Source organism: Xyrauchen texanus, chromosome 31 (genome assembly GCF_025860055.1).
Source record: "Xyrauchen texanus isolate HMW12.3.18 chromosome 31, RBS_HiC_50CHRs, whole genome shotgun sequence".
NCBI classification, from domain to species: Eukaryota; Metazoa; Chordata; class Actinopteri; order Cypriniformes; family Catostomidae; genus Xyrauchen; species Xyrauchen texanus.
In genome coordinates, this window is record NC_068306.1 from 9593368 (window position 1) to 9611319 (window position 17952).

The 17952-nt window shown below is 39.9% G+C and overlaps 1 protein-coding gene across 1 annotated transcript in view; it reads right to left on the minus strand.

Moving 5' to 3' along the window:
- Nucleotides 1–17238, minus strand: part of LOC127624806 (potassium/sodium hyperpolarization-activated cyclic nucleotide-gated channel 1-like) — a 110248-nt gene extending 93010 nt beyond the window's left edge. Inside the window, exons 1-2 of the mRNA XM_052099737.1 lie at nucleotides 16427–17238; nucleotides 4392–4815 (exon numbers count right to left, since the gene is read on the minus strand). Coding sequence (XP_051955697.1) covers nucleotides 4392–4815; nucleotides 16427–16782 — 780 coding nt within the window. The 5' untranslated portion in view covers nucleotides 16783–17238. The remainder of the gene's footprint in view (nucleotides 1–4391; nucleotides 4816–16426) is intronic.
- Nucleotides 17239–17952: the final 714 nt, after the last annotated feature.

The window sequence follows — 17952 nt, forward strand, 5'->3', positions numbered from 1 at the left end:
TTCACGGCGAGCGTACTATATATCTCTGTTGAGCTCTTCAAATGGGTTTGTCACCTGACACTCATTGACTCGCATTATGGAATTAATGAACGTGTGTGGAAGAGACAGCTTGCACACAAACGGTTTCTATCAATGCATGAGCAGACTAACACCGGCAAATGTTATAGTTTATAATCAGATGTAATCCATTCTTTTGCTGTTTCTTTTCCTCTATAACGTTCCAGTAACTTAACAATCCTGAGAATTAGCGTAAAGGCTCTAGAAAATGGACACCTCAAAATTCATGCAAGTTAATCATTTTATGTCATGACAACATCAAACGGGCCACAAAAAGATGGTTTGCAGGCCGGATGCTGCATGTTGAATATCATGGGCCTACATACTGTCAGAAGCTGCCATTTAAAGCATCCTAACTGAAATGAAACCTTGTAAGTGACTGATTTGTATCTGTCTCTACATGGGCACACCACATACTGTATCTAGATTTCACCTGGGCCTTTTTTTACCTACATATGCATTGAATGGGGGTGAAGTTAAATATGCTTTCTAGGGTTAAACCAGAATAAGATGGACTGCCAGGTCTCCCATGCAATTCTGTTTTATAATTTGGCCAAAATAAGTCATCTGAGAATGCAGCAAAGTTCAGGCCCTGCACACTTCCTACAAAATCGAATAACAAATAGGTTTGATATAATCTGGCCATTGGTCTATGTTGATTTCTGACCTGTGCCAAGTCAAATATGTGGAACACGGATGGTCTGCTGTGGCAAACGCTAATGGGAACAGCCGGAAAAAGAAGAATTAGTGTACAAATGAAATAAAATCTACTCAAATAATGTTAAGTGCCCATTTACTCACACATCTGTCCATGCCTATCTTCATTCTTTTGACATTATTATACCCATGAACACTCTTTTATACACTCATCAGTGCAGTACCATCAGTGTCATCATAAATTCCAATAACAGAGCATAACCGGTACATATTATGGCCGCATATATCATGTTAGCGCATTAGCGGCTTGAATGCGCAAGGTAAATTACACATATATACTACTTTAAATCATCATCGAGCGATTAAAACAGCTTATTTTACTGATCTGGTGTGAATTCTACTCATTGAATAAGGCATGAAAGCATTGATAAGACATTTTAGTGTCATATTAGTTGATGTTTTACATGTAGTTTTGAGCATCCTCATTTTTAAATGTACCACTAATCACCTCCCGCAGCAGCATGGCAGGTGTCTAAATGTTCGCAAACAGTATGTCATTGCTTAGCTGTTTCAAATTTCTTTTTGGCTCTGAGTAAAGAATGAAGAAGCACTTCACAGTGAGTATGCTGGGGTCTTTCTGTTATCTAGATAGGCAGCTCACTTTGTTTTGGGCATAGTAATCTGCTCTTCCTTTATTGCATATGCTGTAGCTTCACACCCCAAAAGCATTTGCTGTGGCATTTTCAAATTATACCTAATCAGATCAGCTTCCATAAACACTGTTTACTGTTTTTATCATGTAACATATCTGCAACAGCAAGGAACCAGGGTTGTCTGAATTAGGTTAATTTTCATAATCTAAACTGTAACTTATTGAATCGTTGCTGGAGAAAATAGTAAAATACATTTAGTAAATTTAAATAGTAAAATAGAGAAAATAAATTTTATTGATGAAAGTGACCTGAAAGTGATTTGTTTAGAGGAAAATGTTATTGTTAGAAACTGTTCTTGCTCAGGAGACTTTATGAAGTTCTGTATTATGATTTATTGGATTAAGTATACATTTTGTCTCAGAAATTTCTCCTAAAATTCCTTTGGAGTTCAAATATAAACAAATGAGACAATTGTTGAATAAAGTACAGTAGGCCTATAGAATAGATCTACAAAATGTGGATAGAGTCAGATAATTTGATCTCGGAATAATTTGATGAGAAATTTGATGTGTTGGATCACTAAGGTCTTTTTCTCAATAAAAAATCTGAGATGCAAGAAACTTAAAGGAATATTTTATTATGAATAAGCTCATTAGATAGAATTTGTTAATTACAATGTGTGGTGATTTGGACGTGGCCGAGCGACGTCTGTGGAGATTGAGACTGGGAGAGGAAGAACGGCAAGGATTGACACCTGTGGGAAATTATCTCTTTGTTTCAGTGACAGCTGGAGGGGAATATAAAAGGGTGTCCAGACTACTGGAGAACAGAGAAAGAGATGCACAATGGTGAAGGAGTGTGATTCTGTTTGGACTGAAAAGCCATTTGTTTGTGTGTTGCACTAAAAGAGTGTTTTGAACGAGTGTTTCAGTGCAAACAGGCACTGTGGCAGGTGTTTTGTAGCTTAGTACTCCAGGAGTGATCTTGCACCATGACCCCAGCCGTGACTACAGCCACGCCCACTAAGATGGGACCGCAAGATGACCCTGAGGCTTACATCGAGCTGTTCGAGCTGACGGCCGAGATGTGGACATGTGACATTCGCAACGATGTTCACAGGTGGTGTGCAGCATGCCATGAATGTCAGCTGGTGCATCCACATGCCACCCCAAGAGCACCATTGTGCCCCCTTCCATCGATCGAGGTCCCATTAGAAAGAATTTGCATGGACCTCGTTGGGCAATTAGAGCAAACAGCAGGTGGGCTATGGGGATTTTTCCAAAAGGAATCCTCATTGATCAGGGCACAACGTTTAAGTCACATACACTACGCGATCTGTATGAATTATTGTGGATTAAATCGATTCGGACCAGCGTTTACCACCCCCAAACGGACGGCTTGGTCGAACGATTTAATGAGATATTAAAGAATATGATTTGTAAGTTTGTGCACGAAGATGCTCAAAATTGGTACAAGTAGCTCGAGCCCCTATTATTTGCAGTTCAAAAGTGCACCAGATCCGGTCCAGTGGATAAAGCCGTATCAGCAGACGTTCACACGGATGAAAGGTGCACTTTGCTGTGGGCCACACTTGCATTCTCCTGACTTCTCTCTGTCTGTTTTGTTGCAGACGGACACATCGGATAGAGGGTTGGGGGCTGTATTGTCCCAGGTAGTGGAGGGGGAGGAGCGCCCTGTGCTGTACATTAGTCAGAAGCTCTCGGTATGAGAGACATAGTGCATCACGATTGAGAAGGATTGCCTGGCCATGAAAATGGGTGGTCCTTACCCTCTGTTACTAGCTGCTTGGGATGGCCTTCACCCTCTGTTCGGACCTGAAGGATGCCAACACACTAGTCACCCGCTGGTATCTGGCTCTCCAGACTTTTAAGGGGGTGTAAGTGACAGGCCAGACGGTTCCTCGGTTTGGCAGTTGACGGGGGTATGTGGTGATGTGGACGTGGCCGAGGAATGTCTGTGGACACCGAGGCCAGGAGAGGAAGATACCTCTAACAACTGTTCTGTGTTTCATTGAGAGCTTGAGGGGGATAAAAAGGGTGTCCAGACTGCCGTAGAAGTATAAATGTAACAGAAGTCTAAATGTAAGTGCATTAATAAAATTTTAAGCTTCACATGTCTGCCTTTAAACCCTCCAGAAATTGGCCCCATTCAATTCAGCTGTAAGTGCTTCACTGTAATCTACGTTTTTGCTTCTTTTTTAAAGAACATAAGGGATGAGTCTAAATGCCACAAATGCTATTGAATTTCTACAATAAACTTCTATAGAACCTAGCATATACTTTAAAGCTCACAATTTGCACTCCATCTAATCTCATAAGTGTCTAGGAAAAACAATTTAGACTGTAAGGAAATCTGCAGTGTTTTCTAACAGTAAGTTTCATAACATAAGTCATCATGTATTTCACAATTGGCTGAAGATAATAGTAGGTTTGAAGGGAAGCATACTATACTTTTCTGATGAAAGTGACCATAAGTGCTTTTAAATTAACAACGTTCTAGTGAAACCAAACAGTTGGGGTGGGTGTGCAAGCCAAATGCATCACTTGAAGATTGATGTTCTATACTTTAGCTTGAGGTGTCTCAGAGGTGGGAGTAAAGTGCTCTAGCATGAATACAGAGGCAGTAAATAGTTATTCTCTGATACACTAGCCATGTTGAAGAACTCTTGGTTCCTCTTACCAATGCAGCTCTTGAGTTATCACCAAGGGCTAAGTGGCAGATATGCTTACCTTAACCCCAAAATATATCTCTCCATCTCTGAAGAGCATGCATCAGACGTTTCTGAGATAGGACCTGTGCTGCTGAACAACACCTGAGCTCACAATGCCTTGGGTCGATTGTCTCACACAGGCACACACAAACACTTACAATGTCAAATAACATCAACTCTCGTTCATGCCCATGTGTGTTTTATATTTGAAGCTACCAAATCCAAGATGTGTTACTAAAGGCCATCTGCATCATAATTTGCATCACACACACCCACACACACTGTCCCCTCACCTCCTCCCACTGGTGGATGTATCTGATGAGGCGTGAAAGCCTGAGAAGACGTAGCAAGCTGAGGATTTTGGTGAACCGTACAATACGTAGCGCTCGTGCCGTCTTATAGACCTCAGAATCGAAACCTTTCTCCACTATTAGAAAGATATAATCCACTGGGATGGAGGAGAGGAAGTCCACCACGAACCAGCTCTTCAAGTAGTTCATCTTAATGACCTTTGGGTCCAGGATGATTTCTGAGCTCTCCTCATTCACAATCCCTGTTCGGAAGTTCATGACCAGGTCCACCAGGAAGATTGTGTCTGAGGCCACATTGAAGATGAGCCAGGTGGTGGTGGTTTGCTCGGAAAAGAAGGTTATTCCCACAGGAATGATAATAAGATTACCCATCATCATGATGAGCATTATCAAGTCCCAGTAGAACCTGCCGGGGAAGACAAACAGCGACATGTTAAAGTGGAACCACTTGAAAAGGTGAAAGCATTTGCTCTGTTAGCAAATATCAGAATAAAACACTGTTGAAAAAACCAGCATATGTTGTGTTTTGAATGCTGGTGTGCTGGTGTCTCCAAAAGGTTTCTTAAATAACTTAACTAGCAAGGCTTCCTTGGCCAATCAGCATCACCAGAAAGTTCCTTTAGCCCAACTAGAACGAAAAAGCATTTTAAATTTCATTTTATGATTATTCTATTTATGAAATCAAACAATACTAGGCCTATTCACCAAGACGATGTGATGTAGCTGGACTGGAAAGATTCAATTTCTGCTCTTTTCTGCTGGAATGCCATCATTCCAAATGCCCTCAGATATCTGCAATGTTTCTCTGGGTGCTGTCTAATGGACTACCTTCAAAATCAAAATCAAATCAAATCACTTTATTGTCACACTACCATGTACACAAGTGCAACAGTAGGTGAAATTCTTGTGTGCAGTTCCGAGCAACATAGCAGTCATGACAGTGACGAGACATATACCAATTACAATAAACAACATACTTACACAAAACAATTTACATATCAAATGTACACATACTTACACAAAACAATTTACAAATCAGATGTACACATACTTACACAACACAATAATTATATACAATGCAGAATATAGAACAGAATATACAATACAATACAATAAGTGGGAGTATATGAAATATATATGTGTATATATATATATATAGCAGTTGTATTGAGGAGAATATGTTGACAGTCCAGTGTGAGATTATAGATTAATAAAGTGCAGTGCTAATTATTGATCCTGATAGATCAAGAGTTCAACAGTCTGATTGCTTGGGGAAAAAGCTATCATGTAGTCGGCTGGTGCGGGTCCTGATGCTGCGATACCGCCTGCCTGATGGTAGCAGTGAGAACAGCCCATGACTTGGGTGACTGGAGTCTCTGATGATCCTCCGAGCTTTTTCACACACCGCCTGGTGTATATGTCCTGGAGGGAGGGAAGCTCACCTCCGATGATGTTCCTGGCAGTTCGCACCACCCTTTGCAGGGCTTTGCAGTTGTACGCGGTGCTATTGCCGTACCAGGCGGTGATGCAGCCAGTCAGGATGCTCTCTACAGTGCTGGTGTAGAACCGTGTGAGGATGTGGTGGTTCATTCCAAACTTCCTCAGCCGTCTCAGGAAGAAGAGGCGCTGGTGAGCCTTCTTCACAACGGCCTCAGTGTGGACGGACCATGTGAGTTCCTCAGTAATGTGGACACCGAGGAACTTGAAGCTGCTGACTCTAAAAGCTCAGCTCAGTACAGCTCATGCCTGCAGTCCACACATGATGCACTAGAGCTCATTTCCCTGTCCCTTTTGATATCACCACCAACACTTCCTGCTGGATTGCTGCTCTCTGACTGCGTAGTACAGCTTGACACTTTACACACTAGATGTGGAGGCAAGAAGCCACAGGACAGGACAGAAAATAAAAGAGTGAGATCATAACATGAGAGGGTTGCTCATGCTTACAGTATGTGCCATGTAGTGCATTTACCAGCATATATGTGTGGCATGCTTTACTTGTAAGCTACACAGAAAGCTAATTAAATGTACAGGCTATAATTGCTGAGACAGCAGCACTTGAACATGCAGGAATAAGCTTGTGTTTGAAAACATATGAATGGAATCATCACAGAGGTGAATGGAAAGGCGGACACTGCTTGAAGGCGGTTGGTAACGCTATACCATAAATGGCCTGCTGAGTCCAGAAATTACAATTCGTACACTTCACAAATTTTATGAATACTGTATCACAATCTCGTTGAAAATAACGACTGAACTTTAACAAGGAAAATAATGCAAAGACAGTGTTTACATTGTCTACTATCTGACTAACTAACTAGCTAGCTAGCAAGCTAGCTTGTTATTTAGCTGGTATTTTTTTCCAAAGCAGTTTGTATCTTGGACTAAATTCAACATACTGTTTCAAAACATCCTTAAATAAACAATGACTGAACTTTATCAAGTAAAATATGCACAGTGCTAATTGCTACATAGCTAGCTAACTAGCTACATAGCTAACATTTTTATAAGCAATACAGTACACTTGGGTAAGGGACTGTAGTAAATTAAAGTTAAATATCTTATATTATGCGCACAACACTGGCAGGGTTGAATCTAAATCCAACTTTAATTTTGTCAGATAAGCTCTATTTTAAAAGTTGATTGAACTATATTATGTGAAAAAAGTGAGTTTACTTAAAACAATCAATTAAGTCAACTTTTATGCCATTTAAGTCAGAGGAACTTACATTTTTAAACAGTAAGCACATACAAAATTTTGTGCATGCTCAGTTTGATCACTGACCCTCTAACACCCCCCTATTTGAAACTTAATGCAGCTCTGTGAAATGGAAGTTTAAATTTTACTGTTGTAAGTCTATAAAGCCAGGCTCTACCACGGAAAATCAGGAAATATGTGAAAATCTAAATCTTTGATTTTGACTCATAACTTTATTGATATTATCCATTTGTTAAAATTATGGAAAAGTCTTGAAAATTCATGGGTCAAAATCTGGGCGAACCTGATAAGGCTGAGCACTATGAACTTCACATTGATGCACCTGGCTAAAGACTCTACCCACAATCCCCTTTTGAATTTTGATTTAAGTTTGTTTGGTCAAAGCGTGCCTACTTGTGAGGACATGTAAATAATTTGTAAATAATCTGTTTTGAATTAATAGATGTTTTTGCTCTTTATGTGTTTTTAATTATGTTTAGCAGTAAAAAGTTGTGCTGTGTTTAAAGTCACCATCAGGGTGATTAGTGTTTGCTTTGATTACATTTATTTATTTATATAGTTGATTCAACTTTTAAAAGTTTGAAGTACTTGTAATCTACTCCACCATTTAAGTTAGACCAACTAATTGGTCTTTTGGTGGGGCTGATACATGATCTTATGCTGAAATATAGATCTACTTAAAAATATTTTATATCATATTATTTTTAAGAATATTGAAAATTATGGAAAGCTATAATTCAAGATTATTGAATTTAACGATCATTGATATTTTTGAGTTTGCTGAAATTATTGTATTCATTTCATGGAATTTGCAATCCAACTTGAATTGTTAAGTTGGTAAAACTAATTTGCCTGCAGTTGAGTAAATTCAAAAATGCTTTGCAGCTGGTTGCCTTACTTTTTTAAGGTTACTCAACTTTTCATTTTTTACAGTGTACAACATTACCATAATTAACCTAGTTCATAATCCTAACCTAACTCCGTGTCCTAACCAGGTGTGGTAGTAATTTGTAATGTACACTGTAATAATGTGACAACTACACAGCCAATCAAAACAATGAGATTTCACTGTGGGCAGGTCTACACAAAGGCAACACAACAGAAATAGAATCCAAGTAACTGACATAATATCTTGCAAGGACAGAAACTTAGATTACCAAAGGAAGATATAGCTATTATCAGATATTGCTTTGCCTTATCACACCTGGTTTGAACACAGTGCTGTGCTATATATAGTGTTATGCAATGACACATTGAATGGCTACAAAAATTATTATAAAATGTCAATTCATGATTATATTCTGCTGTCCAACTGTCTTCATTTGTTCTTAACCATATTCCTTTGTCCTATTTCTTTAATGCTCCCTCTTTACTAGAGCACTATGGCAATAAATCTCATTCTGATTCTGATGTGAGAGATTTTCAGCTGCTTGGCAGGAGATGCAGTGCACAGCCCTTCCAGCGAGAAGAATCACATTATAATTTCAAACCTTCATTAGTTATGTAACAAGACATCCTTTTCTAAAAAGACTTGAATTGATGGAACAGCTGGATTTGGAATTACTGCATATTAAATTGCTTTAAAGACAGCATATTTTTTCTGAAAAGGCACTGAAGAAGGGTTTGGCACAATTTTGATTTTCTTTTTCTTTTTCTCCCAGTTTGGAATGCCCAATTCTCAATGTGCTTGTGTGCAAGTCCTCGTGGTCGCATAGTGATTCGCCTCAATTGGGGTGGTGAAGGATGAATTCCATTTGCCTCCGCGTCTTAGACCGTCAACCCAGGCATCTTATCACGTGGCTGGTTGAGCAAGTTGCAACAGAGACATAGCAGGTGGAGGCTTCACGCCATCCACCGCAGCATCTACGCACAATTCACCAGGTGCCCCACCAAGAATGAACCACATTATAATGACCACGATGAGGTTACCCCATGTGACTCTACCCTCCCTAGCAACCGGGCCAATTTGGTTGCTTAGGAGACTTGGCTGGAGTCACTCAGCACGCCCTGGGATTCGAACTAGCGAACTAGCGAACCCCAGGGGTGGCAGCCAGCGTCTTTAACAACTGAGCACTGAGGTAAATATTAATTATGAAAATGCATTATTTCTTCACTCTCACCCTAAATATAATTTAATTTTCACATTCACTCTTTTTTTTCTTCATACAATGAAAATGAATGGTGACTATGGCTAACTTTCTGCCTAACATCAACTTACTTGGCAGAAGAGTGTAAGTCGTACTGGTTTTCAACAAAATGGGGGTGTTAATGAAAGAAAATATTCATTATGATGATCTGTTGATGACAGATTTTTCATCTTTGAGTGACTACCCCTTTAAATAGAAAATGCAGGACTAAAAGTAATCATTTATCATCCATGATGTACATTTTTTATGACTGAAAATGCTGTCAAAATCCCCCCTTCTTTCCTAACAGCAGTATTATCTGTAGGCTATTTTGATATTTACTGGTCAAGATAAAATGAAACATTGGTCAGCCCACATTTTAATGTCACCCAGGGTTTTTCTGCTGTGTTAGACCAGACCAGTGCCTGGATTGACTACAGACTACATCCTTTACATACTGTTACATGTAAAAAGGCCCAGTCATAAATGTATCTATTCTAGACTTCAAGAAGTCTCTTATCCTATAAAACTGCTAATCTAATCTAAACAAGCCAAACCAAACACAAGTAATTAGTGAACACAGCTACAATGGTGGAATTATTCATCCCACCTACAATGTGAAGAAAGCTTCCTCAGCACAATATGAAAAATAGACATGAGTCAGCTTTCTATACCATACCATAGATCTTTGCAACATTACAATTTTCAGAGTGCACCCGCACACATGCTGTAATTGCATTAATGTTGCTCCTGTGTCTTGTAAGCCAGACGTATTTTGACGGGCGCCGGGCTGACCAAGAGAACCACACAAAATGTCCCAGCCACTGATAACGGCGTACATCCACAAACTAAAATAGATGCTTTCAAGAATCCTATCTCATGCTAAACCCCCCTGGCTGGTGCCTCCGATGTGGCTGATGCACTTGGTTGTAATGTATCCCTGCAAATGAAAAAAGCTCTCCAGCCTTGCTTTATAAATATCTACCAATCCAGTATCAATTAATTGTCCTGGGGTTTGGTGTAAACGGCTATCTTTGGTCAATAGTATCTACATCGGTTATTTTTACTTCAGGGAGGTGTCTAAAGCCACGTACACACTGCAGAGTTTTGGGAGTGACAGATGCATTTAAATGCAGGATTGAATCCAATACATTATAATTTTGTGTGTGTACAAAACATTGGAGTCACACTTAAAATGGTCATGACTGATATAGCGATATCCATAGCAATATTTTGGCGTCTTGCTGTTGTAAATCAGAACATAGTCCACTTCCAAATGAATACGTTTTAGTATTGACCATTTGCTATGTATTCTCCACCGAACATGAACATTTTCAAAAACGCACTTCATAACTGCTTACTTTGGAAAACAGTGGCTTTAGGAAACTGAAAACATAGGTTTAAAACTTAAATGGATTAATGTGGACATGGCCTATGTAATGGGAGCCAGGTGGTACGTGAAAGTTGTGCAGTGTGTGTAAACCTTACTCCCCTGGTGCCATGAGGTGCACAAGCAACTGATACTAGAGGCCGTAGTCTTTAGCCTCCTCCTTAGCGTGCTCACCTCCCATGCTGACTGACATCGGTTCAAATCCCACTCGGAGCGGGTCAAGCAGAACCAGTTACACCAACAACATTTTAGCTTGAAAAAACATTAATTTAGCTGTTTATGCCATACACTGGAATGGCATTTTCCTCCAATGAAAACCAAGATTTTAGAAAACGCTCTTCATAACTGCATACTTTGGAAAATGACAACATTACGAAAGTGAAAGTGGAGATTTCAAACTTAAACAAATTAAGGTGGAAATGGCCATAGGTGCCAACACTTTAACCTGATTTGTGTCAGTTATTTTTGAATAAATATTAGACATTTTTATTAAAATGCCTTCGACAATGATATCATATTTTGTTTATGTTCTTTAAGCAACTACTTTTAAATAGCATACACTCTCAAGTCTGAACCATAATGTATGGATTTGTTTTTTAATGCAGTTTAATGTGTTGGTTGCAGCATGGCTGGGTTTGTGAAAGAATGGCATATTGAGTAAATGGAGGTGTTGGTATTAAAAGGGGCGTGACAGGCCGTTATGCTTTTGTAACTGTAGCCTTGTTGACCGAATGACAGACGGGCTGCATTGTCAGAGGTGGGATGGTTGCCATGTGACCATCTGTCCCACTGGTGAATACTAAAGACAAGCATAAAGGATGCAATCATAACACAAGCGATATAAATGCTCTAATGCTCTTTTTTGTTCTACAAGAGCTTCAAGACAGTGTGGAACTTGGTTCCCATTGGTATTAACAATTAAAAGATGGTCATCAAAGACACAAATCACTAATAAAGGTATAGTCCATCCAAAAATGTTATTTCTCTCATTATATAATCACCAACATTTTGTCCCAAACCCATACGCCTTCACAGCAAAACATGAAAGGAGATATTCCAATTACTTATATTGCATATGTGTTTGGAATAACATGAGTGAGTAAATGAGTTATTATATTGGGTTAAATGAACATTTAACCTACTGTGACCTGTTTGAGGTGCTCTGCAGTCATACTGTATTAATAAACCGGGCATTCTGCATTATACGTGAGAAGAAAAAAACAGCGTTAGGCTATTTTAAGAGTACCAGGGGGCATCAGTTTGGAAAAAGTGAGACACACACTCACAAAGACCTTCATTAGACATTGGGACACATCTTTAAGACAAGCATCCAAAAGCAACAGCAAAAAGCATCAATAATGCAAGACAAACTTGCATGCCCCTAAAAATAGAGGTTAATCTGGGTTTAGGAATCAGATGCTGTTTGTGTGGAATCAGCTCACATACAAATCCTGCTTTTCGACAACCTGTGTGATTAATTTATAAGCCATAGATATGACCCAAGCTCATCTGTTACCTGATAAATCCTGCTACAAAGAAGGAAAAAAACAAAAAAACTAAACAAAACTCAAAGTCACCTGAAACGCTGAAGAAATTCTGGGAAGGAGACACTACCCTTGGAGATCATTCAGAGTTGCCTTTCCCCTGTGACAAATTATGACCAGAGCAAAGGCTGTTTTCCGAAGATGGACAAATGCAGAAAGCATGAGACAGATGATATGCAATATGGAGGACCGATAAAAGAAACATACAACTGACTTGCGTGTGACAAGAGCCGATGACAAAGGGGCTCAGGCCACATGAAGTCAAGCATGAGCCCTTTTTTGAAAACAATGAATAATGAATCTTACTAACTTCCTATTAATCTTTAAACAGCCGCTGCATTGCGATATCTCTGGATATTGGGTTTCCTTTGACGCTTCAGAAGCAAAACTGCTCATGGGAATGCTGGTGTCACTCACGTGATGTTGCTTGTTTTCTTACAACATTATAAATTCATGACTGTGTTTACCATTAGGGAGCCATTTCAAATTTCTACAACAGTAGCTTCAACTTTTATGTCCTTGGAGTTTATGTTTAATAAAAAGATTAGAAACACATGAAAATTCCTCATGATGTTTCAGCCAAACCCATTCGACTTTCTTTCTTCCGTGAAAATAAAAAGGAGAGACTAGACAGAATGAAGGCCTCCGTTTCAATTTACTTTCATTGTATAGAAAAAGATGCTTTGAAAGTGAATGGTGACTGACGCTATAAACACCGATCAGACACCACATTAAAACCACTAAATATTGTGTAGGTCCCCTCGTGGCAAAACAACAGCGCCATTTTGAGATGCTATTCTTTTCACCATAATTGTAGAGAGCAGTTATCTGAGTTACCGTAGGCTTTGTCAGTTCGAAACAGTATGGCCATTCTCTGCTGAGAGGCAGTTTCCATCTGCAGAACTGCCGCTCACTGGATGTTTTGGGTTTTTGGCACCATTTGGAGTAAATTCTAGAGATAGTTGTGTGTAAAAATCCCAGGAGATCTGGAGTTACAGAAATACTCTGGCACCAATAATCATCCATGCAATAATCAAATCAGCCAATCGTGTGGCAGCAGTGCAGTGTATAAAATCATGCAGATACAGGTCAGGAGCTTCAGTTAATATTCACATCAAACATCAGAATGGGGAAAATGTGATCTCAGTGATTTGGAGCGTGGCATGATTGCTGGTTTGAGATGTGGGTTGGCACTGTTTTGGTGGAACGAGCGGGACCTACACAATATTAGGCAGGTGGTTTTAATGTTGTGGCTGATTGGTATATATATATATATATATATATATATATATATATATATACACACACACACACTGTATATTTTATGCCTTTTAAAATAATAAATATTATTTTATAAAAGATTTAATTGAAAATTTGTATAACAGTGATTATCTAAACAAAGAGTAAAACCAATTTTTTGAATTTTATAAACTTGATTTAATATATATGAAATGCTACCATTGATATGAAATTATCCTTAGAAAGAGAAAGGAGTGTGCTTTTTATTTAAAAATAATACATTAAAATGTCATTTCTGCAGCAGAATGAAAGGGGATTTGAGATGTGGGAATGAAATTGCTGGTTCAGAAAAATTAAATACAAAAATGACAGATTTCTCCTGTTATGCAGTTATATACACTGCATGACGGACATTGTAAGTAGACAAATTAAAATAAATTAAATTGAGATTTAAAAAAGTGTGTTTTCTCTCTAGAAGTGCAAAAGTGCCCCTAGTTGCACCAACACCCAGTAACTGTTATTCTGACATACTGAAAAATAACAGAGGTACAAAAGAGCAGTTCCATGTGTGGGTGAGAAAAGGAATGTCATTTTAAAAGAGCAGAAACATTAATGTCTGCCAAGTGTAGCCAGTGCGTCAGTGTATTATGGAGGTGTAGAATAGTCACATGGTCCGGCCATTAAAGGCGTGATGACTGTCAAAAGCACACTTGCACTGTTTTTTCTTTGCCTGTCATGCATTTTCTCCCTTTCAAATCACTCTATTTTTCTTGCTATCAACCTCTTCCTCTCCATAGCTTCCATTCTCCCCTGTTTTCACCCTCTATGTTTCTCTCTTTGATGTAAAGCCCATTTGGCAAGGCTGATCAAAGGCTCAAAATCAGGTGTACCACCTGCAGAACTGAAGCATGGTCATCTAAGAATGCAATGAAAGTATTAGCCAATCAAATTTATTCAAAAGTCTTGAAGCCTTTTACCTGCTCATCAACTGTTACATGTAGTGCATTAGTTACTTTTTTCACAGAATTGCAAAAATAATTACTATTTTGAACAGGCAAACCTTGAACCGGCATCTCCAGCATGGGAGCTAACTAGGAGGTTAAAGGCCACAGCCCCTAGTGTCAGTCGCTAGTGTACCTCTTGAGGTAAGGGAGTGAGGTTTACACTCTGCACAGCTAATTACCAACTGGCCTCTTGTCCTTCCAAACAGGCAAACTGTCCCACATGGAGCACAAAATAATTTTGCATCAAAATGTTACAGCTTCTTTCCCCTTACAACAAAAATGCATGTTGATCACTGGCAATCAAGTGCTGTTTCAATTTTTAGCTTAGTTTATTTAAATAATTCAGTATGTTGGGAATTTAGCCCGGCTGTCATTGCATGCTAAACAAAAATGGTACCACTAGACTAACATATCTTATGCCTAAATGAAGAACTTCAAAGTTTTTCCCCCCTTATTGTCATATCCCACCAAGTGACCCTGCTAATCGAGCTAATGACCCTGTGCGGATAGTGTTCTCCGCATGTACCGCGAGGAGCTGTTGATTTCAGTACCATGGAGAGCGGCGCGTTGGGCCAGATGGGAAGTGAAACTCGTGTTTGCAAAGAACTCCTGCGGAGTTGCCAGGGCAAAACGAGCACGTGAGGTGCCTTGTCACCTATCCGTGCGCACAACGGCAAAGGGAAAGAGAGAGAGAGAGAGAGAGAGAGAGAGAGAGAGAGAGAGAGAGAGAGAGAGAGAGAGAGAGAGAGAGAGAGAGAGAGAGAAAGAGAAAGAGAGAGAGCATGTAAACGTTATGGTGCTTTCAGCATATATAGTATTTGAGATACACCGGAAACGATAATTATATCTTATGTTATGCGAGTCATGTGTTTCAACACAAGCGTGAACATCAGAAATCCTTCTGATTGGCGTTTTAATAGATATTATATAGGATACGTATATATATATAACATAAATCTATACAATTGTATATATTATAAATTGTGTGTGTGTGCGTGTGTGAGTGTGTGTGTGTGTGTGTGTGGTGTGTGTGTACACATGCATATACACAGTATATATATATTTAGAAAAAATCTGATTCTTCAGCATAGTCTGTTTCATTCTTACAGACAATATTTGTCTTTTTGCCCACCTCAAAGACTAAATATACCCATCCAACTATCCATCCATCAGGCATAATGAGTGAGAAACTAACTGGAGACTTTAAAACCTCAAGGGGACTAACCAAATCCCACTGGTGTACAGGAAAAATGAAATTACTTTTGAAAATGATGAGTGTGTTGGTTATGTAATAATTCACATTAACCACCTCCTAACTATCTATTTACTGCAGGGTAAAATGTAAAGCCTTAGAGCTTTTGTCCATAGTATCCTTGAAATGTATTATATATTTTCATCTCAGATAAGCAAGATATATTGAACATGAAATGTTTTTTTTTTTTCTGGGGGCCATTGTGTTTGCAGATCCCGTTCATTCACCTGACTAACGCGATTAGCGTTAAACTGCTTTAGATCAACTGTCCCAGAGCTAAAATTGGCATGGGTTGTTACCTGGTGAGAGCCACACGCCATCGTACAGTACCACGAGCTAAAACAATAGAGTAATCCGAGTGTGTATGCCACAGAACAGTCTATATAGATTTTCCATCATTTGTGATCTTACAGCCACCCTCATTGACAGCTATGTGTTTACAATGCCAAACAGTGGTGCATCATTCACAGCGCGCACCACATATCTACTGTATGCAACACCATAATTCCCAATGATGGCACGTCCTGTGCCGTTTATTCACCAAGATGACATTCACCCCTACTCATGCCAAGGGCATTGCGTGCCTTCCGGCTTTGTCTCTCCAACACGCCACGGAACATTATGGCAAAAGCACCTCTGATACGCATGGATGAGCGTGTGTTTGGACAGCACAAGCAGAGCCCGTTTTATTGTGGTATGCGTGACGGCATGCGCCGCGGAAGGTGACTTTCCACACTCCTTACCTAAAATCACTATAAGGGTGAATGATCCAATATCCAGCAGTCTGGACTCTCTCCTGCTCCTTTTCCACAGCTTTCTGACTCCCGAACATCCGCAAGGAGAACTTATTCACCCCGGGCTGCATCATCGCTCCAAATTGCCGCTGCATAAACCCAGATTGCCTCGACGCAGCGTCTAAATCGTCAAAACCGACCATGGTTTCCTCCCGGTCCCCCTTGACACCCACTGAGTTGCCGTGGTCCTTCATATTCTGGCTCCCCATGCTGTTCTTCAAGATCGAGTCTTGCCTCTGGAACACATTATTCCCATCCGCTTTCTCCTCTTTGTTGCTCGAGAACGAGTTGGATTTGTCTTCCATGGCGGTTTCAAAACGTGCTGTCTCCGGGTGCGGAGGACAGGCTACGCGTAAAACTCGAGAGGAGCAGTAGCTGGCGGCTCTTCTGTTTCATTTGACGTCCTGCCTCCAGTGCGAGTGCTGCTGCACAACTGAGAGAGGCAGAGCTGCGGTGAACCAGACGCATATGGTTTCTTGGGTTGCTGCCATCTACTGTCGGGATTGGGCGCGGGCTGCGGTCCGTGTGGCATTGTCGGCGCGCGTCACGAACAGTTGAGTCAGTGCACGTATGCTGCATTTCCATAATGCGCTGCATGGATATGTTTCAAGTCTGAGAAGAGTGACAAAGGAATGCTATTTGAACGTGATACTGCCGATGCAAATAAGGGTTATGTAAAGCTTTTGGGGATGGAAAGGTAAAATATTTATGGCCACATATTTATTATAAATCTATCAGAGGTGGGAAGTATGACCAAATCATTTTAGTTAACACTTTTTTTTAACATTAGTTAATGCATTAGGCATAATAAATTAATATGCTTATGATTTTAACAGCATTTATTAATCTTGCCTGATGTTAATTGATAGAAAACACAATTGTTCATTGTTAGTTCACGTTAGCTCATAATGCATTACTAATACTACATTTAAAAAAGGTATTAGGATATGTTGGAATGATGGGTTCAATAAAAGTTAAGCTCAATAACAAGCATTTGTGGCATAGTGTTGATAACTACAAAAAAAAAAAAAAAAAAAAAACTTTTCTTAAAGGCGCAGTATGTGAGATTTAGAAACCCTTGTTATTAATGACACCTCTGGCCGTTAAGTGAACTGCAGCCAGCTGCATGTTGCTCGTGCTCGAGCTTGTGCACACCAAAACTATGACGTAATGTACAAAAAGACTGAATGTGATTCTCCGGCATCATGCTGACAGATGAGGTAGCATAATTAACAGAACAAAAAACAGGAAGAACAAATGTCCATTGACTGGGGGGGGGGGAGCTTGTGGTGGGCAGACAGACCAAGGGGAGCAACGAAGGGCAGACAGGCAGTCCAGGGGGCAACGAGGGGCAGACAGACAGTCCAGGAGGCAACGAGGGGCAGACAGGCAGTCCAGGGGGCAACGAGGGGCAGACAGGCAGTCCAGGGGGCAACGAGGGGCAGATAGGCAGTCCAGGGGGCAACGAGGGGCAG